Here is a 27,230-nt window from a genome sequence, read left to right as displayed (position 1 = left end):
TGCTTTGGAAAAGGATTCAACTTTTCTGTTTTGATAATAACAGATAGAGAATTTGCACACTTTGCACTGAATCAGTAACTTGACTTTATCAGTATGTACCTTTACATAAAACATTCTGTGCATAGCCTACACTATAAAATATACAGCATGCTTCACCGCACTGGTGATATTGATCTAAGCATAAGAGTATAACACTTTTTATTGTTATTAACAAGTAAAAACACAGAAAACGCAGTTCTATGGTGATGCAATACAATTTACAAAACCACAACAATACACAGTACAGGACAGTTGTATACAACATATGAACTTAAGATATTTTGGTCCATACATTAAAAACAACACTGAATATTTGATAAATGAGTAAATCGCTTCAGCCTGATTGAAATGGACGGAGGAAATGTGGATATCAATCTTCTGTTCCTTAATTGATAAATATGTAAATTAAAACAATAACTTTAAATGTATGTAATAAATGACCTGCAAAACAGACGATGAATAACCCTCCCATACCCTAATGTATGTATTTCAGAAGTATTTACAGTGAGTGCAACAGTAGAATGAACTGTAATACTCCACTCTCTGATAATCTGAGCAGCACATTGAACTACACGCCACTGTGTTGCTGGGCTGGTGACGCTCCTCTACCAACATGCACTGTTACTGTACTGTAACAGTGTGGAGGTGTGACATGTGCAACCCCTGAATATGGTGTGGCTCTTGTAGGAGGGGCTCTGGACTGGACGCCCTTCAAAAAGCTTTCCCCCTGACCTGTTGGTCCCACTCGACCAGGCAAGTTGAGCACAGCGGAGTACAGCAAGACCCTTTGGACATAATGGGACTCACACAGGACCCCAACTTCCAGAAGCTGCAGGACTGGTACACAGCCCATGCCTTGAACCTCAACATGAGGCATATGTTTGAGGCTGACAAAGAGAGATTCAACAAGCTCAGGTACACATCCTTTTAAAACTACTTTTATTGGGTAAAAGTGCACAGCATACCTGAACAGGTTGCACATATTTTGTATGTACGTAAAGTGATGAATAAAAATTATTAGAATGACTTTGCCGGGTCTATAACCTATTGGCACTCAAGTTCACATGATAATACTCACTGCGTTCCTGTTATACAACTGTGCAGCTTCATTACATAATATTGAAACCTTGATGTCAAACCACCACTTGACTACAGAATCATCCTGTTTGGATATTTATATGTATATATATATATATATACTTGGAAAGTGTCAAAATCTTTGTTGTTCTCGTTACTTATGTCTTTCTGTGTTCTGACAGCTTAACCCTGAAAACTGAGGATGGAGACATTCTTCTGGATTACTCCAAGAATCTCATCACTGATGAAGTCATGAAGATGTTGGTTGATCTGGTAAATTCATTTCCATCTTGATTATCCAGGGCTTTTTAAATGCTATAGTATATTAGCTTATTAGCTCATTAAAAATACAATTTGATCAAGAGCTGAAGGGGGCAGCTGTAAGGTAAACCAGTCCTTGCATCAAGCTGTAAGTGGGAGTCTATTCATTTAATACAGGCTTTTTTATGTATCTCTTTTTATGTATACAAATTGAATGTATGGATTGGATTTAAGATATTAAATTGCTGCTGTAATGAACCCACATGCATTGTCTTCTCCAGGCCAAGTCCAGAGGCATTGAAGCTGCCAGAGAGAAGATGTTCAGTGGAGACAAGATCAACTTCACTGAGGTGCTCATTGTTGACCATATGTCAGCTGTAACTTGACTTATGTTAGTGTTTACCACATGACATTTATCCTGCTGGGGTGAAACAGCTACTGTCAGAGCACTTTTGGCTTGTTAAACAATAAACGTTGAATACAATGAATGCAGCAGCTGCGGAATCTACCTCTTGATCACCAGCAGTAAAAGATCGATGCCAAAGTGCTGAGTGTAAAGATGTCTGTTTTTGTTTCCTGGTGCTGTGGATATGAAGGGCCGTGCTGTGCTCCATGTGGCTCTGAGGAATCGCTCCAACACTCCCATTATGGTTGATGGCAAGGATGTCATGCCAGATGTCAACAAAGTTCTTGAGAAGATGAAGGGCTTCTGTCATGTGAGTGAAATGCACCAACAGAGAGATCACAAGGGACTGTTGCACTGGAGTTCACAGTATGAGTTTAGTAATCCTGCTCATGAAGGTTTGATGCAGCTTTCTGCATTGTTGCATCTGTTGCAGAGAGTTCGCAGCGGCGAGTGGAAGGGCTACACAGGCAAGGCCATCACAGATGTTGTCAATGTCGGCATTGGAGGATCTGACCTTGTGAGTGCAATTTATGGAAAGATGGATATATGATGAATTTTATTTCAGAATGTCAATGAACTATACGTTTTACAGCCACACACATTCACTCCTGTGCACTCTGAATTTGAACAATTGATTTGACCTGCAGGGCCCCCTGATGGTGACTGAGGCCCTGAAGCCTTACTCGAAGGGTGGACCACGTGTGTGGTTTGTGTCAAATATTGATGGGACACACATTGCCAAAACCCTTGCACAGCTGAATGCTGAGACAACTCTCTTCATCATCGCATCCAAGGTACCTGCTTTATGTACACAGCAGATCTCTGAAACTGCATCAGATTAACATCTTACATCTGAAAGAAAAAGTGACTTCTATTATATATTCCTGTTTACACCATTATTTATGGATGGACCAGTTGTAAAAAAAAAAAAGTTTTCCCTTCAAGCAGATGAGTCTGGCTATGCCATGTGCTATAAAATGCTCTTTCCAGGCTGTTGAGCCAATGTCACATCAGTTGACATTCGTATGTGAATGTCTTTCATATCAGCCTTCCAGTCTCATATGGAAAGAACAGCTACAGCTGAAAGATTGACAAGAGTTATTCCAAAATATTGTACATCCATCCAAAAAAAATGTTGTTGCCTCATATTTAGTGGTAAATATATTAAAGCACAGACACAGACAATAAGTTTCTTTCTTTTACTGGCCACAGCTGTAATGAACCTCTCTAGGTCCTCATTTGCAGGCAGATCTACACCATAAGCTTAGTCACATTATGTGTTAACACTTGGTTATCTATGTATTTTGTCTAATTCTCCATTTAAAGACATTCACCACCCAAGAGACCATCACCAACGCTGAGTCGGCCAAAGCATGGTTCCTTGAACATGCCAAAGATGTGAGTATGCAGCCGCCTCAGACAGCAGCAGCATTTTCTCAGTTGGCTGGTGTCCTTCAATCAAATCCTCTCTGTGTTTCTACAGAAATCTGCTGTTGCCAAGCACTTTGTGGCCCTTTCCACGAATGGAGTAAGTCACAAGACTCTGTTTACAGGTTAAACTTTCTCTCTCTGTTCAGACATCTGATCCTAACTGGTTTCCTCTGTCTTCCCCATCAGCCCAAAGTGAAGGACTTCGGCATCGACACAGAGAACATGTTTGAGTTCTGGGATGTGAGTGCTCTTTAAACCTTAGAGCAGACTGCGTGCAGCAGGTCCCGTCTTCATCCACAGACTGTGATGAGGGCCGTAGGCAGCAGCTATAAATAAGCTAGACTTTTGACCTGTGAAGTAGGTGGGACGGATGGTCTGGCCAGCAGCTGCTGGGTAATCAGAAGCCTCTCTCTTCAGACTTAGTTATTATTGGTAGCGACCTTCTCTCTTGCAGAGGTGACTGTAAAGGCTGGGTTGCATCAAAGGTCAGGTAGCTGCATTTAGTTACATTGTTGGTATTTAAAGGGTAGCAGCTATAATATGCCCTTTATGTCACAGAAAACACGACTGCCAGTGTTTTAAACTCACACTCATAAAAAAAGGAAATGGAAAAAGACATATGCAAGATCAAAAGCTAAGTTATGAAGTGCTAAGTGAACTGCATCGCTCATGTTAATGCTTAGTAAAGATATAAATATTTTTGTGTAGCTTATAGTTAATTACATTATTGTTCTTCTTCCATTAAGCAGCAACTTCTGTTGGTTGCAAAGCTTGTTTCTCTTTCATTAGAGATGACATAAGAGTTTGGTAAAGCCATGGATATATATACTCATATATTATATATCAGTACTTTATCTTTTTCTTTTAGTGGGTTGGCGGTCGTTTCTCCCTGTGGTCTGCAATTGGAATGGCCATTGCCCTGCACATTGGTATGTACATTAAAAACACACATTTTTGTATTTTTTACAGCAACATAAAACTAAACTGTGTTTTGAATCTGAAAATGTCAGACTTCAACCTGTGGGAAACACAATGCCTGTAGAGAATTTCATGACAATTCCTCCAGTAGTCTGGACCAAAGTGACCAACATTGCCATTACCAGAGCCACATAACATGGCTAAAGCTAAAACACATGGTAGCTTTAGTAAATATGTAGGAAAGAATCATTCCAAACAATCAGTTTAATTGTTGAATCAATAGTTTATTCAGTCAACTTCTCTGTCACAACTCCTCTCCTCATCAGGCTTCGACAACTTTGAAAAGCTTCTTTCAGGAGGTCATTGGATGGTAGGTACTTCTCCAAAACCTTTATTTCTCCATCTCTCTAGTGTAGCAAAAGTATTCACAAGAGAAAAGATACAGAATACATTTATGTAAATTATTATCCCTTCGCTCTGTCTGCTGCAGGACAACCACTTCCGTAGCGCTCCTCTAGATAAGAACGCTCCCGTCCTGCTGGCTCTGCTGGGAATTTGGTACATCAACTTCTTCCATGCTGAGACCCACGCCATGCTGCCCTACGACCAGTACATGCACCGCTTCACTGCATACTTCCAACAGGTCAGCCCCCACAATGCAACAGGCCTCACAGAGAAGATCAAATATAATTTTAGATTTTTAAATTAGTTATTTAAAAGATGATTTTGAATCAACTTCTTGAGGTTCTTCAGGCATCACAATGTAGATTCAATCATAATATGTATGGTGATATTAACATAGAGAAAAGAGCAACACTGTCTGTATGTCTGTGGTAATTGTACACTGTCATTAGTGAGAATGAAATGCATGTGAAAGTTAAGTTTGATTAGTGTTTTTTATCTAGGGTGACATGGAGTCAAATGGGAAGTACATCACTAATCATGGAGCCCGGGTAAACTACCACACCGGGCCAATAGTGTGGGGAGAGCCAGGAACCAATGGACAGCATGCCTTCTACCAGCTCATCCATCAAGGTAACAGAACCAAAGATCATCATTCAGTCGCAGCAACATAGAGATGATTCAGTCAGAGTGTCCAGATTTTACCAACCAAGTATTCTGATATCCTGTCTGTACTGTAGCTTTGGTATCTGATTAGCCTCATGCCACTAGTATGTGGACTACTTGTGTGTACTATATGTGTCACTAATGCAGTCCAACTGTGTCCAATTCAGGAACACGCATGGTGCCCTCTGACTTCCTTATCCCAGCTCAGTCACAGCATCCCATCAGGGACAACCTGCACCACAAGGTACCACAGTGTTAGAAGAATTTTCTGTAAAGCAGTGCATTGACTGTGAAACTTGTAAAATAGTGATGAAATAGAAGATACCGCTGCAGTGGTGTGCCATTACCACGTGTATTAACTGCCTGGAGAACCTGAGGAATAAATATTTTTGAGAGATCGTCATCAAAGGTCAAAGTCCTCCACCACAAGAGCCAGCTGAAGTAAAAGACACTGAACCTCTATGTGCTCCAAGAGTGTCAATTGAACTTCCACAGAGGTCTTACCCTTTTGCTGACAGGTGTAATTGAATATGTACAGATACATGATGAACTGGCTAATGAGGAAATTCACAGTTTGACACTGCAAAAAGATAATTAAAAAATATTTTTTGCAAAGGCAATCTGTCAACAGTTTAGAGTAAAACACAGACACTAGTGGTTCACCAGACTGACATCTACGGTATATAACTCGCTGTAAAACATAAACTGTACTGTAACTCAAGGTGTGTCCGTGTTTGATGTGGCTGTAGATCCTGCTGGCCAATTTTCTGGCCCAAACAGAAGCTATGATGAAGGGTAAGACCACAGAGGAGGCCAGGAAGGAGCTGGAGGCCAGCGGCCAGAGTGGAGAGGCTCTGGAGAAAATCCTGCCACACAAAGTAAGTTGATGACTGACTGTAGAGAATGAACACCCTGTGCGTAGCAGCTCTCCTCAGCAGACTATAGTAAGTATGAGGACCAGAGCAAGAAAGCATAGGAGGTAGTGCCCCCCAGTGACCATGAATAAACATAGCTATCTTAATAAGGTTTGCTTATTAAGAGCTATTGTGATTGTGGCATGCACAAAGTGGTCTGTATTATGAAATATATCTCCTTGTTTAAACCAGGTATTCCAAGGAAACAGGCCAACCAACTCAATCATCTTCAAGAAAGTGTCCCCATACACACTTGGAGCACTTATAGGTGAGAGCAAACAATGTTTCTCGTGACTTACAGTCATTCACATTAAAATGAAGCAGTACTGTTATTGTTGGCTTGTAGAGGTAGCCACAGTTAGAACTCACAGTCTACAGTTTAATAATTATATTATGTATAATCATATTATACTATGTTGAAAACATAGAATTGAAAATGAAGGTCTGTTTCAGTCATACATAATGATTTTAATCTCTATTTCTTATGTTAACTTTTTGTTTATGTCGCATTTAATAACAGTTTGTCCTGACTGTTTATTGGCCCTTTTAAATTGTTCACTGGCACAATTTGTCCAGAGAGTGCAACTGATAGTGCTGTCCCCCATCACATTATGTAATATAATTCACTCACTCCTATTTCAAACAGACACTGAGATCATTCTTGCTACAATCTGCTATCTGTCCATGTTTCTCTGAGTTGCATTGCCCCACACTATACAGCAATACGTGGCATGACTATGAATTAGAGTGTGAAATAAACCTTTAATAATACTTTAGATCGATATCTTTAGATAGTAATGATCTGACACTGGGAAGTTCCTGAAACAGCGAAAGTGCAGATGAGGTTTAATCAGGACTCTGCACATTGTTGCAGACTAACAAAGCAAGTTTGTTTGTACTTGGGACGCCAAACTGAGAGAACAGGTTATGTTATGTACAGCTCCTTTGTGTTATCTGAAATTCCATTTAATGAAAAACAAACACTTAACCTCTGCAGTAACTCTTTTAATGATTATTCTGTCTTGTTTTACAGCGATGTACGAGCACAAGATCTTCATCCAGGGTGTAATGTGGGAAATCAACAGTTTTGACCAGTGGGGGTGAGACAGTTTTTCCTCTACACATACTATACACTATACACATATAGTTGATAAACTATAGTATACTATAGTACTGTTGAACATTTTAGTTATTTTCATTTTATAACCCCTTAAAGCTGCAGCCTGCCATCATTACATAGATATGCTGTTCAGAGATTTGTTAAAACCCACAGAAGAACCAAAAATACTAGATAGATAGATAGATAGATAGATAGATAGATAGATAGATAGATAGATAGATAGATAGATAGATAGATAGATAGATAGATAGATAGATAGATAGATAGATAGATAGATAGATAGATAGATTTTGGCCTATAATTGTTGAACCAGTGTCAGAAACAAAATTATTTTGCTGGATTCTGTGGGTCCAGGCAAATCTATCCATATTAGGTTTAAACCATCCCAGGTTTCACTCGGAAAAATTGTCCTGCATTTTACATATTTTCCAATATTACCATATTTTGAGCACTCAGCATCAAATTGGTTACAGAGCATATCTGGACCAATCCGGATAAAACTTGTTTTTTGTATTTTTGATATATAATACAGTTTGAAAATTGGCTTAAGCTATTGTAACCAAACTCAGTTCACCGAGCTTCACTGTACAGTCCTGGGATATTCTGCCATTAGAGGGAACAAATGATAAAAGAATGATATATATCATAATAGGCTACATGGATTTGTACGAAAATTCAGTTTGCACAATTTAGGACTCACGAAGCAAGAAATTTGGTAATGATGGATTAAAGTCAGTGTGACTCATTACAACAACATCTAAATTTACTGCCATTTCACATTCCGAACTTCAAGAAACCTGAATAAATCTACCACTTGTCCTACAGAGCTTTATTCTTTTCAGCACATTAAAGTTTAAACAGACAAAAATACCACAGTCTGGCACATGTAATCTCATTGCCTCACATTGTGTGAGAGGCAATGTCACTGTAGTGAACACTGAAATAGTACGGCTGTATAAGATCTTGCCACTGTAACCCTTTTATATCCAAAGCTTGTTAGTTTGAACCCTGCAGTACTCAGTAGAGTTAAAGGAGAAAAACCTGCAGATGCACACAGGCATTCCCAATCTGCTGATTGAGATTGCAAAACACAGTCCTACTGACCCCCTGTCTCTTAGTCACCTCAAACCTTTCCGCTTTCATTCACAACTCAAACTGCTCACAAACAAACAGACAAATCATAACATTGATTTGAGTGAAAATGTTGCCACATGTTTTACACACATTGCCTCAATTTGTGAGAAGGTGTGTAGAAAACCATGTCTCCCCTTTGGTGCAGTCAATGAGTCACCTTCTCGAGGGATGCAAAGGCACAGGGTTTGAATCCCCTAGTGTCCAAGTCTTATTTGCCAACATTGTGGCAATTTGTGCACGCAGAGTATTTTAGAGTTTTTAATGTTTTTTAAGCATCCACATCACTGAACCTATCATCCCTCTTGTGTCCACTCTCCTTCCCCCTCCACATTATTAGAGTTGAATTGGGCAAACAGCTCGCAAAGAAGATCGAGCCTGAGCTCAAGGACACTGCAGAGGTCCACTCCCACGACTCCTCCACCAACGGACTCATCAACTTCCTCAAGAAAAACTTTGCCTGAGTCGAGACACCCCAAAACAACTTCCACTGTACTCCACATCATTATCCATCTAATCAGCTCATGAGCTGCACGGACAGGAGACTCGCAGAGGCAGCTGGTCACTCCTACGCAATTGAGCTGAGGCACTCTTAATGTTTGTACTCTCATTATAAATATCGTGACTGTCTACAGTGCTGTCTTTTCTATGTTTGTTTGCTCACCACTGTGAGGGTAAAGAGCTTTTTGTATGAGAGTATTGTGGAGGGCATACTGAAATGTGCTCTCACTGTCTCCCCACTGTCTCAAGAAATGTAGGACTCTGGAATAAATGTCTTTACACAATGTTACTCTCAGTGTCAATCATACCTGGTCTGATGTAAAAAATAAACATACACAGCAGTTGTTCATTGTGCTCCTGTGTACAAATGGCTGTTACTGTAATATTCTCTGACCTGAAAGAGCAACACGTCACTAGATGGCATCAGCGTGCCAGATTTATTTACTGGGACAAATCAGCCACCCAGTAATCTACCATTTATTCTGTGGAACAAAGGGTCAAAGGTCAGTGCATCTGCACTGTTCCTCCCCACAAATCCCCAGACTCCACAGCATCCATTTAGAGAGAAAAACAAACAGCTGGACTAAACAGCATCTGGACTACAAGCCAGTCCTCATTGGCACTACATCTAAACATAAAAACGTATGTAATACTGGTATGAGAGACAACATCTAACACAATAATACATCATGTGAAGCTATTTACTACTAAAGATAAAATATATTTCACTATGTTTTCTTTCCCTCTTACTCACTGCTGGGTACAATTACAGAGTGTATGAGGACAAACAGAAAGTAAAAAAAAAAATCCTAGACCCTCAGACACTGCTGGGTTTTCAATGCTGTTGCCAGGCAACAATACTTTACTTCAAATCTAACTTGTGCTTTTTATCTCCGGCTCTGAAACAAGATACAGAAGAAAGTGAGTTTGACTGACGATAGAAAACCCTCCTTGTTATTATATTCAGGATGCTGCAAATTATTAGTAGAATAATCTTCATTTACTTCACAAATGCATGATTTTATGTAGGTTTTTGATTATTCCAGAGATTGTTGCATTTTTGAAAATTGTGTCACATTTCTGAATGAAACTCCTCTTAAGAGGACCGTCAGCTGAGTCATAGATACACACTTACAGCTACCTGGATCCCACTGCTGAGTTATGACTCCAGACTATTGAAGCCAGGTGCAATAGGCTGAAATAAACAAGCAGCAAGTCAACATGAGGAAATAAGTGATTAGGCCCAGGCTTAGTTCATTGGAGAGCAGGATCAAATAGAAGCATGAAAGGATGAAAAAGGTTGTGTGTGCGTTCCTGGGATGTTTGTTGAACAATGGTGCTGCATACCCTCACATTCCACTTCATGCTTTATTGGTTGGGCCTGTCAGTCTTTTTTTTCTCTCTGGCCCATTAAAGAGCTGCCCTCCTGGCTCGATCAGGGTCGCAACCTGCCCCAGTGCGCTGGTTGCTATGGCGACGTCAAACCCCTGCCACTTTTCGACTGTGCAGTCCCAAGTTCATGGCGGTGTCAGACGAAGGCTTGGTGCAGGGTTTGGGATTCTTCTGAACTGACTGACTATAACACCAAGCTCTCGGGCTGTAGCTCGGTTAAACATCTTCTGAGAGGAAAGTTCTCCACGCATTAGTATCATTTGTATTCATCGTGAGCCACAGTGCTGGAAGCAGTATGAGGGTCAGCATCCTTGCATGTAAACAAGCTTGGAAACTCGGCCTCAGAGGAGAGGACAGGCCTGCAGGTCTGCAGCCAGATATAATTCTCACTTGAACGCTGGAAGGCTTTTAATGTGCATGAATTCAACTATTCTCCCCTCCCAGGAACCTTCAGGGATCATATTCTCTTGGGCTAAACATTAGCCCTGCAAACACATGACTGACCCCCCGACATGCATACACACACAACACACTCACGCCACATTTCCTGGTATCAAAGGATGGATGCTCCCTCTTAAGTTCCCAGTCTGTAGTCTGAGGCTGCTATTGACAGCAGTGACACAGAAACCCTGCAGGCTGTAAAAAAAAAAAAAAAAAAAAAAAAAGCTGTCGAGCCCAACTTCAACTTTCCCACGACAACTGGAGTTATATAAAGCTTAACTTTAGTACATGGGCAGAGCTCGTCATGCTGCAGCATAGGAAGCCAGCAGCAGTCCCCAGAGGCTGCAAGGGGCTCCAGCTGACCCCTTGTTGCTCAGGCTCCATGTCTCCTCAAAAATAAGCTTCTTCAGATGCCCATTAGCTGGACCCATCTTTAAATGCATTGTTGTTGGGGTCCACATGGAAAACACAACACACCAAACCTCCTTTCCCTTGCAAATACAAGAACAACATGATCTAAGATTATAGTTCCCCTTTTATTGTACATCTATGTGACCATCGTGTGAGGAGAAAAATAAAGCAGTGCAGCTCTCACTTCACTGACAGACAACTTTCAAAATATTCTTAAACGAGAAAAACATGAAAATATCAAATGAAAATATTTGCATCCATATCAGAGGAATTTCTCTGAGCTGTCTCGGACCACACAGAACAGTCAGAGGTTTTCTTCAGCAGTTCATCTTTGCCAAACTACCAAACAGCTGGGCTTGTTTGTCCTCCTGGGATGCCTCTAGGTCAGTAATCTGGTCATCTGTGTAGGCTTTTGAATACTGTGCACTCATTGTAAGACTTTTTGTCTTCACTGTCTTTTTACTCAATCCACAGAAATACAGATATACTGACCGACATCTGGCCCTTATTCAGCATTGCAATGTGAGAGATAAAAAAAAACAAACTCCCACGCTGATTCCTGCCTCTGCTGGTCTCCTGGTAATAGAGCATATCATAGAGACAGTGACAGTGACAGTTGTTATCGCACATGTTATAAGTCAAGGGTGTTTCTGATTGTGATGATCATATTTGGTGCCAAGCAGACAGAAAGGCTGTGGTGTTTTTGTCACCAAGGAGGTTGGGTGAATTCTTTTAACCTTCAAAGTCGTTTAATGCTATTTCATTGAAGTGACTAGAATAGCAAAAGAATATTTTATTTAGTCTCCTGAACAAGACCCAGTCTCAATTCAGCAATTTAACCATACAGTAGCAACCGAAAAAACACACTCCTACACTTCAAACCTGAAGCAGAATACTTGGGAAACTTGTTTTGTGTTGAGGTGGTACTCAGTACTCGGCAATTTAATACTGCACGTCCATAAAGTTGGGAGACAAGAAAACAAGAATGGCAGAGGCAGCGACATCCTGACTTTTAGTGTCTAATGGGGCTCCAAATATGATGGATCTTACATTAACATGATGTAACTCAAAAGCATATTTCATTAGAAATCTCTATCCCTCTAGTTTTAAATATATATATATATTGGGGGGCTTTATTGCCAGTGATAGTGATGGGAAAGGGGGAGAGAGAGGGGATGACACACAACAAAGAGTAACATCTCAGAGTTGAACCCATGGCCGCTGCAGCAAGTTCTTTGCAGACTTTCTGATAACAACTTTAAGTCTCAAACCCAAGGCTTGACTGACTCACAGGGTGCTGTCTGCAAAACAAAATTTCACAAATTATGTTTTCAGGGGAGCTAATGTCTAATGAAGAGGAGCCAAACTCCCCCAGGCTCCCCTGCACCCTGCTCTAAATGCTGCTGTTGCTGCAGGTGGACACAACATATCACCTTATTTAAGGATTCTTCTGGAAAAGAGCTGACAATATGTGTTTGGAGCATCAAATGCAGAGCATCAACGACGTTGAATCACTGTTGTTATGTATGTTTCTGTGATAGAGAGCAAACTTTTAACTGTGGCATGATTGTTTAGTGACTCAGAGAAGGGTAGCGAACAGGAGGCTGAAATTTTTGTTACAGGAAGGGGACAAAGTGTCAGTAACCAAAGATTCACAGTGTATGAGGTAATCCTGTGGCGAGCATATTTTCACTCATTTCCTGGCAGTGGAGGAACCAGTGTGCTCCAGAGGGAAGGTGTTCTTTTGTGCCATGTAACAGAGCTCACCTCACAGCCGATCCCCTGGGGCTCCGCTACCTCTACACACACACACACACACACACACACACACACACACACACACACACACACACACACACACACACACACACACACAGCTCCCTGAGTCACAGGGTGGAACCCTCACACACATAAAGGGCGCTTTGTGCCCCAACTCATGGAGCTGACAACCAACACCAGAGAGCTCCTCACACTGAACACCACTGTTCAGCTAACAGGAGAGCTCAGTAAGTGGGCAGACAGCGCTTTCATGTACACCCACACAAAATGTAGCTTCATCTCTAACTGTCTGTCTATCAGCTGCACTGACTGTAATTGAAATTTGAGATTAAAAGGGTGATAGGAGTGTGCATGTTTTGAATTTTCTTCAAGTTTAAGTTTTATCTGCCTGCAGGTGCTGGAACTGTTAAAATCCCCTTTCCTTATTTACCCTTTTGAAAGTTATACAGTCATATCTAACTACCCATGAGCCTGTCTCTCATCCAGTGTTTCCCATAACGGAAAGTAGGCGCTGACTTCATTTCTTACCCTCTTGGGGATTGAGCCAGGCAGCAGTAATTTAGGAAGCCAGCAATAAAACTTCCACTGATACCCACCCACTCACCTGCAGGATCTGATGACAGCAGCACTTCCCCTCGCATGTCCCTGTATTTTCCATCTTTGCAAACAACCTCAGGCAGAGGCGTCATTAATTAAATCCTCTGAAAATAAAAAATCATGTATCAGTAGCAGTCACAGGCCTATAATAATCATATCGGGACCAAATTAAATAAAGCTGCTATAACCAATATTTTCATAGTAACAGTAGTTCAAATAACTAATGTAGACCATTGTAACTCACAGAGAGTTGCAGCCCGGATTTTTGGAGCCAGCATCTAGCTGGTGTCACTGGTATTGTACCTTTAAGTACATATGCATTGGCTTCACCCACTTGCTATGGTAGTTGCTACCTGAATTACATCTTGTTGCGCTGCCCCCAAGTGGCCAAAAAATTAATGAATGCCGTTTTAAAGATGTGATTACTCTGTCCACACACTACATGCACACAGTACATGCAAAACCAAAGGTCATAATAAGAAAAGTTTGGAGCTTGCAGGGCAGCTGTAGAATCCTACAGACAGCTCGTTGTTGGTTCAAACCCCAACACCAGCTTTAAAATGTTGGGATGGGTTAAAAATAATAAATGCAATTCTTTACCATGCCCAGTAACCAAGACACACTTTCATTAAACAATCTCCATCTGCCTTTGTGTATTCTGTTGAGATTGTTTCTTTTCTTGCTGTAATTTGTTCATTTCAAGTCAAAATTGCTTTGCAAAGCATTTTCAGCTTCCTTGTGTTTTAATGTCTGCCTCCTCAGTGAGGGTGAGACATAATGTGATCTTAATTAACTTGCTTGATTACATAACAACCAGGCGTATCTATAAGAGATGACAAATAATTGGTCTCAATTATTTATAGTACAGATAACTTGATGAAGCAAAACACACTTAAGATATTCTCTATCAACCCTAAACATGATGCAATGGGGTCTTTAAGGAATATGATCTATTCAGTTTAAGGGTTTTGAGGTGTCACATGTTCATATTTGACATCCTGTAATCAACCTACTTTATGCTCCAATTAGCCCAAATGTTGTACAATACAGCACCACAGGGGTGCAGTCTCCTCATTCATCTCAACAGCCCATCAGCTTTACTCAAGTTGTAAAACCTAAAGAACAGTTTAAAGCTCATCATCTAATGAAACAGGACCAGGAGACAACTTCAATACTGTGAATTAAGTTACAGTCTCAAAAATCTGAAGGTATTGCTAAAAATATTCCCTCATACTGACCATTTCTGCATCTCAACCTCAGAGGTTTTGACAGGATGAGTCCAAGTGCCAAGTTGTTTATCATGTAAATTAAGGATAAATATTGTTAATTATTTGCTTTTAAATGAAAAGTAACTTAATACTTTTCATGGCGGCCTGTGTTCTATTTTTGTAACTAAAAAGCTTAACAAATGAAATGGACATCCCCACAGTATCAGTCTATCTTGCCTGCTGTGTGGTATTTCCAGGAATGTTTATGTGTTGGAGCAGTTTACTAAAAGGGTCAGTGCCAGGGGACCTGATTCGCTGACTCAGTTCCACTGGCCGCTCTGTATCTTCTCATGCTATCATGTTTAAATTCATGTTTGTCAGCTGGTGCTATTTTGTCTCTTTTCCTTTATACTTTTGAAACTTTTTTTGGATAAAGGGTTTCAGATGGTCATATCTTTTCCAGGCTTCAGATAATCTGACCATCAGATAGCCGGGCTGCGTCCCTGGAGGGAGAGTCCATCACATGATATGCTACAAGGTTTCGTGCCTGGATGTAATTATACAGCAATATTTTGCTAACTTTAGAAAATACTGACCCTAAGCACACATTTAATGTAGCTAATGAAGAGTTGTGGGAGTTTTTGTTGTTTCCACTGGGAGTCTGAGGTTGTAATTGTAGTTTTGAAATAATGGTTTTGTTTATTGTTTCATAATGTGGGTGTTATGGAGCCCTTTGAGACTGTTGGCTGTCACTAACTGCTATATAAATAAACTTGACTAATGCTAGCGTAAACTACAATTTGTATAACAGCAACATTAAAGGTAAACAGTAGTAAAGGAGGACAGAAAAGAGCCAACCATAATACCCCTGCATATTAGGAAGATATATCAGAAGAAGACATTAAGAGATACAGAGAAATATACGAGTGCAATTAGAGGGAATAAAGGAGATTAGACTGCTCAAGTTGATTTTTTTTTCATCTTTAACAGAAAGTTAAAGTTCCAGCCAGGCAATAGGAAAACCACTTACATACCATGTTCATGGTCCATGGTCAACTCCAAACCATTCTTGGCTCCTGTCCATACCTCTAAACTTTAACTGTATTTAATGATTGCTTTGGCTCCATTTCAGTGTGCAGAACTCTTAACTTGTGGTTCGTATAGTTTCCAAAAGTAGAACGGGGGCCAGAGGCTTCAACGACCAGGCTGGTCTCCAGTGGAACCAGCTCCCAGTTTGTGTTCTTATACCTTCTCCACATTTAAGAGTAGGCTAAAAGTCCTCTTTTATAAAGCTTATAGTTAGGGCTGGCTCAGGTGAGTCCTGAACCGTCCCTTAGTAATGCTGCTATAGGCCCCGGCTGCCGGACGACTTCCCATGATGCACTGAGCTCCTCTCTCTTCCTCTCCCTCTCTACTTGCACACATTCATGTCCCATTAATGCATGTTAGTAACTTAGCGTCTTCCCTGGAGTTTTTGTGCTTTCTCGTCTCGCAGGTTCCCATAGATGTGGATTCTGCCATCATCATCATCATCATCATCATCGGCCATATTTATACCATTATTGTTATTATTGCATCTCTCTATCTCTCTCTCAGCAGCAGCAGCATAACTCCTAAGTACTCCACCAGTACTGCTGTTCCTTTCAAAACATTAGTGAAAAAAAGCAATTATCTTTTGATTACTGTTCAACACTGCATTGTATGAGTGTCATTACAGTGGTATAAATTGTGTTCAATGAATGCTTTCCAGCATTACAGTATTATTGTATTTTAGAGGGTTACTGTAAAATTGTGTCTTAAATTGTGGTTGATACAGAAAAGAAATAACGAACTGATGCAGTGAAGCAGGCTACAATGGTAATCATCATTTTGCCTTTTATGAATATATGATTTGACTCTACACTTCAGTCTCTATAGTTATATTATAGATATTGAAGTGTGTAATGTACTGTATTCAATACATAAGATGTAGTACTCAAATGCTATTCTTAGTCTTTATCTTTTCACACAGACTGCAACATAAATTTTACTTTTTCCTGATTGCTACTTGTACACTTCTGAGGAAATGACCCCTGCCTACTCTGTTTAGCTGAGAATCAGCCTAGCTACTGTTTGACAGCATTATTTGATAATTACAATTTTATTAAACAAATACACTAATATCTGTCTTGATGAGAGTGAACTGAGACCTTTCGTATCTGTATGCTACAGGAAATACGGATCTGTCCAGAAGAAACTAAATCAGGATTGACACTATGACTCACTAATTAACAAACTGTATCTTGTTTGTTCATTTAAACATCATAAAAACAGCAATCTGAAGTTTGGGTTAAACTAATTGGCTGCTAGCTGTGTATTTAGCGTATGCACAGACATAAGAGTAAAATAATAATAAGGATTTTGCTTAGTGTAATAGAGCCTACCACTTACAGCAACCGTAGGGAAAACATGTGCAACAACTACAACTACTGTAAAGCTGTGAGATGATGTCTATGAAACACAAAGCTGGAACTGTACTGCAGCCTGTTCCCAAAGACTGTTTCTACATTGTGTCTTTCAATTCCTAAATCTGACAGGAAACATCATTTAAATAACTAATCTCCATGTGTAACATTAAGGACTCATTTCCTTCAGTATATATAATCTATAATGTGTCACTGATACAAACATGTCTGTAATTAAAGCAAAAATCTGACAATTTTAGTAAAACAAGTAGCATTATTCTATATATTGTCAGAAATGTGTGTTCTAGAGTGCTTTCATTTAATGTTCAGTGCCAAAGACTTCCAAATTAAAACCAATCATAAAGGGTGTATGCAAAACAAATTCTTTACAACAAAACTGTTTCAGTTTCATGGCAGCAGTATTTTGTAAGTGGATGTCATTTTGTGGTGGCAGATTTCATGCTGTATTAAAAAATAACCAAAAAAAAACCCTGCAGATGGCAAAATCAAACTGAACAAACAAACTTTTTTGCAGTTAGCTACAAAACCACTTTATTGAAAAAGCAGATTATGTCATCTACAGTTAAATGATACGTCCCGATTTTTAATACATTAAATAACTTTAGACTTTTTTCATGTTTAGATAAATAGATCTAGTTTCCTTTTTTTATGAACCATCTAGGTAATCAAAACACTTAGCGATACAAAAGATGTGTGACAGGTGTCGAGATGTGCTTGTTGGAACTACCAGTAGGAGAAGAAGAAGTCCTCTCTTTCCAAGTGATTTTTGACAAAAAAATAAAATAAAAAACTAGCCTCTTTATGTACAGGGTAACTAGCTGTGTGCTATGCAATAGAAACTGAAGTAGTACTTTTAAAACAGGTGAATTAAGACATCTTTAAAAGGGGATACACTCTGATGTTGTTAAGTTTTTCTTGGGGGTTGATATTGTGCAGAGTAAACAAAAAAAAACCTCATTCTTCAAGTATGGCACACATTACTTGACTAGGACCCCTGTACAAAGCTGAGGTTAATCAAATGACAAGGGGGGAATGTCTCACATATGCAGTCCTTTTTCTTTTCTGCTTTTACAAATATAGAAACACTAATCATTATTACATTCGAATGAATCTCATCACATCAGGTTACATAAGAAAGCACCTTCTGCCTGTGGTGACCCCTGCCTTCAGTCCGTTTTTGACACATTCAGTAGTATTTATTGAGACCTGCGTGTACAGTAATACAGTATGAATAAGAGCTGGGCCAGTGTTTGCATAAAATACTTGGTGATTGTTTTATTCTTGTTCTAATACCAGATGGGTGGAGTTTGCCACAGTCAGAGAATGATATACCAGCTACTGGAACGTGTGTAAACCTTACCAACATAGTACTAGACAGACGTTCAAACATACACACCAAGAATTAGACAAAAACTTCTGGAAAGAAGGTGATGAACGAACGCAGTCATCAAAATCATCACTGGGTTTCAACAGAGAGAGCAGGGGTCAATGTGCTGGCTGCCCTGCAAACACGGTGAGGTGCTTGTGCCATGGCCCTGCCACTAGCACAAGCCCACACACACACACACACACACACACACACACACACACACACACACACACACACACACACACACACACACACACACACACACACACACACACACACACACACACACACACACACACAATTAGCTCATATTTGAAATAAGCACACATAGTTGGGGTTTAATGCATAAATGTGCAGCAGCTCAGATTTTTGCTTGGTGCAAGAGTGAGCTGAGTTTTCCTCAAAAACAGAAGTTGCCTAAAATATCTTATAGGGGAAGGACCTATTGAGTGCCAATCTGAAAGAAACTCATCAGTGACCGTAACTAAGTGGGAAGGGGTGAGACTATTTTTCCAGCACCCCCATAGCTCAGAGTTTTATGCAGTTTATGTTTGGTACACACACACACACACACACACACACACACACACACACACACACACACACACACACACACACACACACACACACACACACACACACACACACACACACACACACACACACACACACACACACACACACACACACACACACACACACACACACACACGCAGGACCCACTGCAATACATACATGCAAGTGCCTGCCCACACACACACATACATACATACACACATACATACACACATACACACACACATACATACATACATACACAGACGCACACAACCAGCAAGGGAAATGTGGGGAGGGGGACTCCCCTAAAAACGCGGGGGGGACCAGCAGCTCCGGGTTCTCAGGGACGTCCTCCCAAAACACAACAGCAGACTGTGGGACACAGAAACATACCTGTTCTGTCTTAAGGCATGTGGACAAGTGGAGGTTCCTCATAGTAACGCACTGGGTTCTCAGTGCTCATATGACAAAAAAAACAGTGTCTGGGAAAACATACCAGGAAACAGTGTCCTGAACAGACCTGGTGCAAAAGGTATCACTCAAATTGTTTTGATTCCTTCTTTGAGTACCAGACGGGCCAGATGCCACATTTACAGTGTCAGTGACAGAAAACTTTTGGTAGTATAAATAAAGAATAGATATACGTTCATTAATGATTTTTAGTCCTGATTTTGATCTCTGTTGAGGCTCCTGGTGCACACAACTAGCACTCTATATCATTTGTTACATAATGACGTTTGGACAAATCTTTTCCAATCAGAGTTCTTTCGTTTTTGTTTTTTTTACCAACAGAGCTCAATAATACTTCTAATCTTTACAGTTCGCTTTATTTGATTTCTATGATGACTGCTGAGTGTCTTTTAGTGTTCTACCAAGGGGCCTAAATCTTAGCATTTAAATACCAATTTCTAGCTAAGCTCTCAGCTTTGAAGATTAAGTTTAAATCCTAATCTTACAGCTCTGTGTTAACTTGGTAAAAATAGGAGCAACCTGGAGCGAAGGTCAGAAAAAGTGTCAGTGCTAAGGGACATGCATACATTGTTATGTTTTGTAGGACCTGGGTTACAAAGAACTTCATTGAATGAATGAATGAATGAATGAATGAATGTACTGGAGAGGTTGACCAGCTCAGCTAAATAGTAACTCGTAACTTTAGTAACGAACTGCCTCAGGCGGTGAAATTTAAGGGTCTTCAGAAATGTCTGACTTGTAGAGTGTGTTACAGCTGTCTACATGCAGTCTAAAAGGAACACATTTGTTGCCAAAAACTTGATTTAGACATGAAAAATTTGGTACTCAGAGTGGAATAAAACTGAAGGCAATTTCTATTTGAGCCAGGTCTGCTCCTACATAGCCTGTGGATCTGGGACCCACTGACAGACATGAAGAGGCTCTGTGTCCTCAAACAGAAATGATACAACAGACCCAAACTCTTCAGAAGCTTCAGACTGCGTGACAGACAGCGTGTTTCACCTCTGAATCTATCGCGAGCGCAGCAACAGAAAAACAAAATCTACATCTATGTTCTTATGTGGAAAACATCTGCAAAATATATATTCATATATAAAAGACAATCTATGTGCATCTAAAATTTTCTTTTTCTGTCATAATATAATCATTAATTAAGACACTGCTTGTGAATCTCTCGAGGTCTCTTCTAAGACTTCTAAGTGGAATGTCAGTCGGTTCTCTGGGCTTGTGGTGCTACGGTGCATCTGTTATTTCGGGGCGGTGCAGGGTCAGGAGCGATGAGTTCATAGTTTTTCCTCACAGCCCTGTGTCGTGATGCTGGGTGTCCTTTGCATAGCCTTTAGCAGGACTCCATTTTAGTGTTAGAAGCTGCACGGAGAGAGCCCGCTCTGAAGGCACAGCACGCCCACCCTGGGGTCTGTCCGGTCCAGCCAGCACCGGAATGTAGTGGCTCGTTCCCTGGCCTCCCCGACACCGTCATCGGCAGCACTCTGTAGACGTGACAGCACCGGTGAATCCGCTGCGGTAAACCGCTTCAGTCAGCGCACAAGAATGAAAAACATGGAAAGGAAGGGCGGGAAGCAAGGAGAGAGACGAGTTTGCGCGCTCCAATCTAGAAGCTCTCTCTTTGATGAATGTGCAGGGGTCAGGAGGTGTGACGTCACTGGGGGCCTCTGGGTGAGCCAGCGTGTTGCCTTTCAGGGTTTAGGCACCCCAGGGGAAGGATGGGGGAGGGGGGGAGAAAGGGACCACGGATGGAGGAGGAGGGGGACCCTTTTTCCCAGCCCTGTCATGTGACAGCAGGGCTTGTGGTGGGAGCTGCACTGTGTGTGTTGGTCCACAGCCCGGCCGTCCAGTTGAGGACAGAGGCAGTTGCTCAAGGGCTTCCCTGGAACTGCTGGAGGGGGCGCGGGCCTTTTTTTTTTTTTTTTTTTCCTGCTGCTGGTGTCTCAGGTCACCCGGGAGGCGGAGCTTGGTTGCTGTCCACCCTACTCCCACCTCACAGCTCTGTGACATGGAGGGGGTAGCTGGGGGGCAGGTGGGCAGGGACCTGCAACTGGAGCCGGTGGATGTGGCAGCTGTGGCAGAGCAGGTGGCCTTCCAGTGGATAACAGCGGTGGCCCTCTTCGTCGTTTAGCTGGAGACCACAGTCCTGAAAGAGTGGCATAAAGACAGAAGCATGAACATATCACGAAGGCGATCAATAACTAAACCCTGATGTGCTTTGTTAATACAAAACGTCTGACATCACTCTCTTATATCTATCATATACATACAGTGACCGGCCCTTAACTACTCTGCTGCTATGGTCAGACCTGGATAGCAGCTGAAAATTTATGTATGATAAATTAATTTGCACTGATTGTTTATTCTACTTAGTATTGTTGCATCTCGTAGAAACATTTTCAATTAAAAAAAAACAAAAACCTTGAAGGTACCTCATGTGTTACAGAATCTGATTCCCCTCCCAATATGTAATGAATTTACCATTAGCAGGATGATTCAGCTCTGGACTTTACCCTTCCTCTGTCCATAAGCCCCCCACCGCCCCCCACAACTTGGCTGAATGATTACCCACTGCTTACATAATGATCTGGTCCATTTCTATGAAGTGGAATGTCAGCCATTCAGAGAAATCTGTCCTGTTCATGAGGACAGTAGAAATGATCTGGTCTCTCAATTCAGTATTTACAATGCAGAAAAACATATGCAGAATGACTGCAGGGTGGCATGAAATGTTAATGTTAAGACTTGCACTGCAAACCATCTGACGGAGGTGAGTGGCAGGATGACTGCGATTTCACAAGTCTGGTTTAGGCAACAAGTCCCCAGCTGAGTTCAGAGCTCAACGCTGGAATGCGCTTTGTCAATGAGTCACAGTGTTGAGCTGTAACCTTGGGTTGGTATCCGTCTGAGTGTTTTTTCTCTGTGTCTGTGTCTGTGTGTGTGTGTGTGTGTGTGTCTCATTCATGCCACAACAGACTGCAGCAGCGATTCACACCCACCGCTACTAAACAGTCTTAGTCCCATCCCACGATTTGCAGTACCCACTTTCAATAGTGGATAAATGTGTCTGTGCATGATCGGCTCAACAGTGTGTGTGTGTGTGTGTGTGTGTGTGTTTCATAAGAGCCTAAGAAGTTGAATCATACACAGAGATGAATTGCCTCTAGTCAAATCACATGCATGGTAGACTGCTCTTACTCATACTCTTTATGTGTGACTCTGTGTGTGTGTTTGTGAGGACAGAGTGCAGGCCTCACCTCACAGTGGTAACACTCCACATGGTAGTCCTTGTCCATGGAAACTACCCGGATAGTTTCCTCAGAGCCCTGGTGGGACAAACACACAGTAAGACCTTCTCATCACATCAGTCTAGTGTCTCATTAAAGTGATGGTCCAATAAGCAGCAGGTCTCAGGTCTGATCCCTGCAGCTGCCACGTGTCCTGAGACAACACACTGCTCCTCTCTCTCTGTGTATAGAAAGGTGCACCAGTGCTGGTCTAAATATACATTACGTTTATGGCAAACTCAAGTTTGGGATTTTCATTTGTTGTTTTACTTTGTGGCTTTTCCAGTTTTATCAGAGAAATGCTTACTTTCAGCCTGCTTCGTTTTGGCAGGAGCAATAGACAAGATCAATTTAGCTCAGTTTGGGTTTTTGTCTTCATTTTAATTCCTGATTTTGTCTTTTGTAAGTTTTATCTTGTGATAACCTCGCTGCTACTGTGATTATTTTGATACAGTGTGACTAATAAAATATTTTAGTACTTTGTTTGCTTCATGTCATATTAACAGAAACCAACATAATCTAAGACCAGAGGCACATTTGTCTCATGTTAAAAGGCAACATTTTGAAATGCTTTATATTCATTTTTCGATCATCATCATCTGATGCTTATCTTTCCACGGAATCCGCCAAGTTGAATTGCCATGTTTTTACAGAACGGACAAACTGGCTCTAGATAGGGCCGTTTACGTTTTTTGCACGGTTCGCGGTCACCATAGTAACTCCTTTGTGCTTGGAAAGGAGGGTGAAGAGAGAGTGTCAATTTGCAACTACACCGTTTTGGACCATTTACTGGACTAGAGTGGATTTTTAGTAAAGAATATTTCTTGGAGATGATCAACTTCACAGATGTGTAAGATATGTTAGGACTGATTCATATATGCTCCTTACCTGGGCTGGAAGGATGGGCTGGTTGCAAGAGGCACACTTTGGAGCAAAAACCCTGAGAGAGAAATATTAAATCAGACTTCTTATTCTACACCAGATTTTCACAAATAGATATCAGGACAATACAGTTTCAAATAAATAGCAACAGCAGCAGGAGTAGAGCGAGAACCAAACATTTTGCAACAAACTGCTATTTCCATGTTCCAAATGTTCCTTTTTGTGCTGAACAGCTTGTTAGGCCACATTCTGTCATGCAGTAATCACATTTTATCAGTGTGCAGAGCAGAGACATGTCTTCCTTACGTGTGGTAGTCTTTGACACAGTAGATGTTGTTCCCAACGTCCACAGTGAAAGGCACTCCATCTAGACCCTCTTTACACACCACGCAGCGGAAACAGCCAGGATGGTATGACTTGCCTAGCGCCTGGAGGATCTAAACGCCCCACACACACACACACACACACACAGAAGAAAAACACACAAGATAACAGTGAGACTTGGCAGTGAGGCCACTGAGGTCATGTAGTGACATACAATGGGTTGCCATCGGAGAGGCTGAGATTAAAAACATAAACTCAGTGAGGGGTGAGACGCTGAAATTTTACGCTTTTAATATAGCATTTTGGGATTTTATGTCTGCACTATCCAATAGTAACTTTGCTTGACTTGTCCTAAGTATACATTCTATCCTATATAGCATACATGCATTCACCCTTTGCTTTACATTATTATTATTTGCTATTGCTCTTACCATCTCCATGATGAGGTGCCCACACACGAAGCACTTCTCAGCTGTCTGCTGGAAACCAGAGTACTGTGGGTAGGACAAGACACAGGATGTATTATCCTCGGAAGGGAATTCTGTGATGGCAATACAATTAGTGGAACATGTACTGCTTCACACCTGATGCATGAACTTGCTTCAGTCCTCGACTCATCTACAGAGGGTGCTGCTGCACTCTTTAAATTAACATGTAAAGGCTTTCTCTCACAATCCTTTGTCTCTTGGCTGACATGTTCGTCAGGCTGCAGCGACCTGTGGTGCCGAACCTATGCATTCTTAAATCTTGATTTCTCTGAGGAAAGGTGCTGCTGTTTTTCTGCATGGCCCTCCATCATATTCATACAGTTAAATTCAGTTGGGAATTACAGTGTGTTTGTTGGCCGGTGAGTATCTCCACTGGACCTACTGGGTGTGACTTGCTTTCTGTGTGTTACAGGAAACTAAACACCCAGCGCCACATCAATAGCTCCTTTCCCTCAAACCCCAAGTGCAAGCAGATAATGAAGGTGACCATCTGCAGCTCACAACCCCCTCAAGGTCGTGACCTGATGACTGGGGGGTGGGCTACCAGGTAGAGGTGGGAGGTGGTGATGGGCAGGCTGCCCCCTGCCCTGACATCTCAACTGCAGATCTACCATCTGCCACCACCCCACCGTTCCCGAGACCCCCCCAGGGTGACAAGCCGGACTAGTCAAGTATTGGCAGTATGAGGGAGGCGGAAGAAGATTAGTCTCATCCCGTCATCTGACCTCAAGCATCAGTTTATCACTGAGAGGCAGTGATTGTTAAGTGCAAAACAGGAATTTCTCTAAGGGGAAGCTGCCGATAAACAGGAAGTCTGGAAAGCAGATGAGGCCACGTGTTGTGAGTTTGTTCGGAATATAAAGCTGTTTTCAACATTTATGTACAGATTTTGTCAGATTCTTTCAGCATGTTTGGAAACAATTTAGTCACATTCAGTTAATAACAGCATCACCAACAGCTACAGTACATAACACATAATGATTCAAAACTGTCACTCTTTCATCTGAGTTTGTCTAAATTAAACTTCTCATTACAATAATTCTGACAGAACACAAAGGCATCATGAGAGTAGGCACTGGATTTGGCCTGTTAACCTGAAGCAGATGGACCAGGAGTTACAGCTGTCCACCTCCCACTCTTAATTGTAAGTGCCCGGAGCCGCTTGGGGGGTAATTGAGCTCCTTGGGGAAACTCGGGGGAAATTAGTGTGAATTGGAGGGGTGGTGCTAAAGTCCTAATTGTAGCTGCGATGTCCGTTTCCTCTGGAGGGTTGCAGAATGTAGCCAGAGATCCTAATCCCTCACTCTGCTCCACCCGCTCCTCTCTCAACACGCCACGAAGCAATGATAGAGTGCTACCAGCGGTTCTGCTCACCACAGAGTAAAATCAATACTCATGAACACACAGGTGACTTACCAGGAAATCCTCCTCACAATAGACCTTCCCGTTGACGTTGTAGAACGCTTTCCCTCGCAGCCTCCGCCCTAAAAGAAAGACAACAAATTGAATCTACATATTCAAGTATGGAAGGGTTTGCTGCAGATAGACAACATAGCCAAAAGTACTTTTGGTTTGGATTTGTTTTTCATAGTTTGGGCAAGGCTTCTTTATTCCAATAAAGGTAAATGTACAGCATACAATAACATATCAGACAAGCTTCCAACTTGGTAGCAATAGTTTGAAACAACACTATTCCCTATTCCAACATGACAACGTTATGATGGAATAGCAGAGTTCATAGAGAAATCATTTTCTCAGTTTGGTACAGAGGAACCCCATCGCCTTTGAGCTAAACTGGAAGGTTGAATCAGAGCTGTAGAGTCCAAAATAGAGATAAGTATCATAGCTTCAACAGTTCCACAAAATGTGACTCCTAATTCTTATTTTTTTCTGTCCTTGACACGCTAGTCAAAAACAGTGTAATAGATTATGTCAGACACAGCACACAGAATAAAATCTCTTTATAACAATTTCTGTCAACGTCTGACACTCAAAATCAAAATACATCTTACTGTATGCCTCTTCCTTAATCTCTCTACTTTACAACCACAACAGCAGGTCAGTGTGGAGCAGATGGTTGGCTGAACGTAGGCGACATCCTGCCTGTGCCTCCGTTTAATTACATCGGCCATTGATCCCAACAGGATTCCATTCACAACCCGTACACAATCAATACAGCAGGCTGCTTCCCCCCCCCAAATCTCTTATTCCCCATCCCTGCCATTGTGCACCGTCCACAGGCAGACCAACAATAGCAGGATGTCCCAAACCTCAACACATGCATAAACACCAGTGCTAAAACAATCAATCCATTAGTGTATTGAAAGGTTGATTACCCATTAACATCTATGGTCATTCATCATGATATAAGATCCAACCATTACTGCTAATATTGGCTTTATCATCATCATCATCATCATCAAATAAAAACTTTCCTCGGATAATGGTTTGCACATTTCAGACATTACTTTGGTGGTCTTGGACATTATTTTTGACATTTTGAAAAGACTATAAGACATGAAAACAATCAATGGTTGCACTTCTGCACCTTGCAAACACATCCACAGGAACATGCCCACACCACATCGGGCCCAGGTTCAGCATACTGAGCTTTCAGCTCCGAGTGTGAAGGCTGAATTCCTCTGGGTGAGCCTTCATTCATCAGAATCCAAGTCTGAATCCAATT

The 27,230-nt window shown here is 41.3% G+C and overlaps 2 protein-coding genes across 2 annotated transcripts in view; one reads left to right on the top strand and one right to left on the bottom strand.

The window, feature by feature from the left end:
- The first annotated feature begins 771 nt into the window (after positions 1-771).
- Positions 772-9,155, top strand: gpib (glucose-6-phosphate isomerase b). Its single transcript, XM_051380308.1, has 18 exons — positions 772-954; positions 1,299-1,389; positions 1,659-1,727; positions 1,974-2,093; positions 2,217-2,300; positions 2,431-2,577; positions 3,110-3,181; positions 3,267-3,311; positions 3,401-3,454; positions 4,083-4,143; positions 4,459-4,502; positions 4,623-4,775; positions 5,038-5,167; positions 5,368-5,444; positions 5,950-6,078; positions 6,307-6,382; positions 7,148-7,214; positions 8,706-9,155. The coding sequence occupies exons 1-18, from the start codon at positions 836-838 to the stop codon at positions 8,827-8,829; spliced, it is 1,662 nt and encodes a 553-aa protein (XP_051236268.1). The 5' UTR covers positions 772-835; the 3' UTR covers positions 8,830-9,155.
- Positions 9,156-17,663: 8,508 nt separating this feature from the next.
- wtip (WT1 interacting protein) overlaps positions 17,664-27,230 on the bottom strand; it is a 28,459-nt gene continuing 18,892 nt past the window's right edge. The window contains exons 3-8 of the mRNA XM_051379772.1: positions 25,961-26,028; positions 24,488-24,550; positions 24,039-24,169; positions 23,739-23,790; positions 22,821-22,889; positions 17,664-21,709 (exon numbers count right to left, since the gene is read on the bottom strand). Coding sequence (XP_051235732.1) covers positions 21,557-21,709; positions 22,821-22,889; positions 23,739-23,790; positions 24,039-24,169; positions 24,488-24,550; positions 25,961-26,028 — 536 coding nt within the window. The 3' untranslated portion in view covers positions 17,664-21,556. The remainder of the gene's footprint in view (positions 21,710-22,820; positions 22,890-23,738; positions 23,791-24,038; positions 24,170-24,487; positions 24,551-25,960; positions 26,029-27,230) is intronic.

Source organism: Dicentrarchus labrax, unplaced genomic scaffold (genome assembly GCF_905237075.1).
Source record: "Dicentrarchus labrax unplaced genomic scaffold, dlabrax2021, whole genome shotgun sequence".
NCBI lineage: Eukaryota > Metazoa > Chordata > Actinopteri > Moronidae > Dicentrarchus > Dicentrarchus labrax.
Note: the sequence above shows the minus strand (reverse complement) of the source record. Positions and strands in the feature narration are given on the sequence as shown.

Coding starts and splice junctions, on each gene's coding strand:
- gpib (XM_051380308.1), top strand. CDS start 836: ATGGGACTCACACAGGACCCCAACTTCCAGAAGCTGCAGGACTGGTAC. Junction 955..1,298: donor GAGAGATTCAACAAGCTCAG/GTACACATCCTT, acceptor GTGTTCTGACAG/CTTAACCCTGAAAACTGAGG. Junction 3,455..4,082: donor ACATGTTTGAGTTCTGGGAT/GTGAGTGCTCTT, acceptor TTTTTCTTTTAG/TGGGTTGGCGGTCGTTTCTC.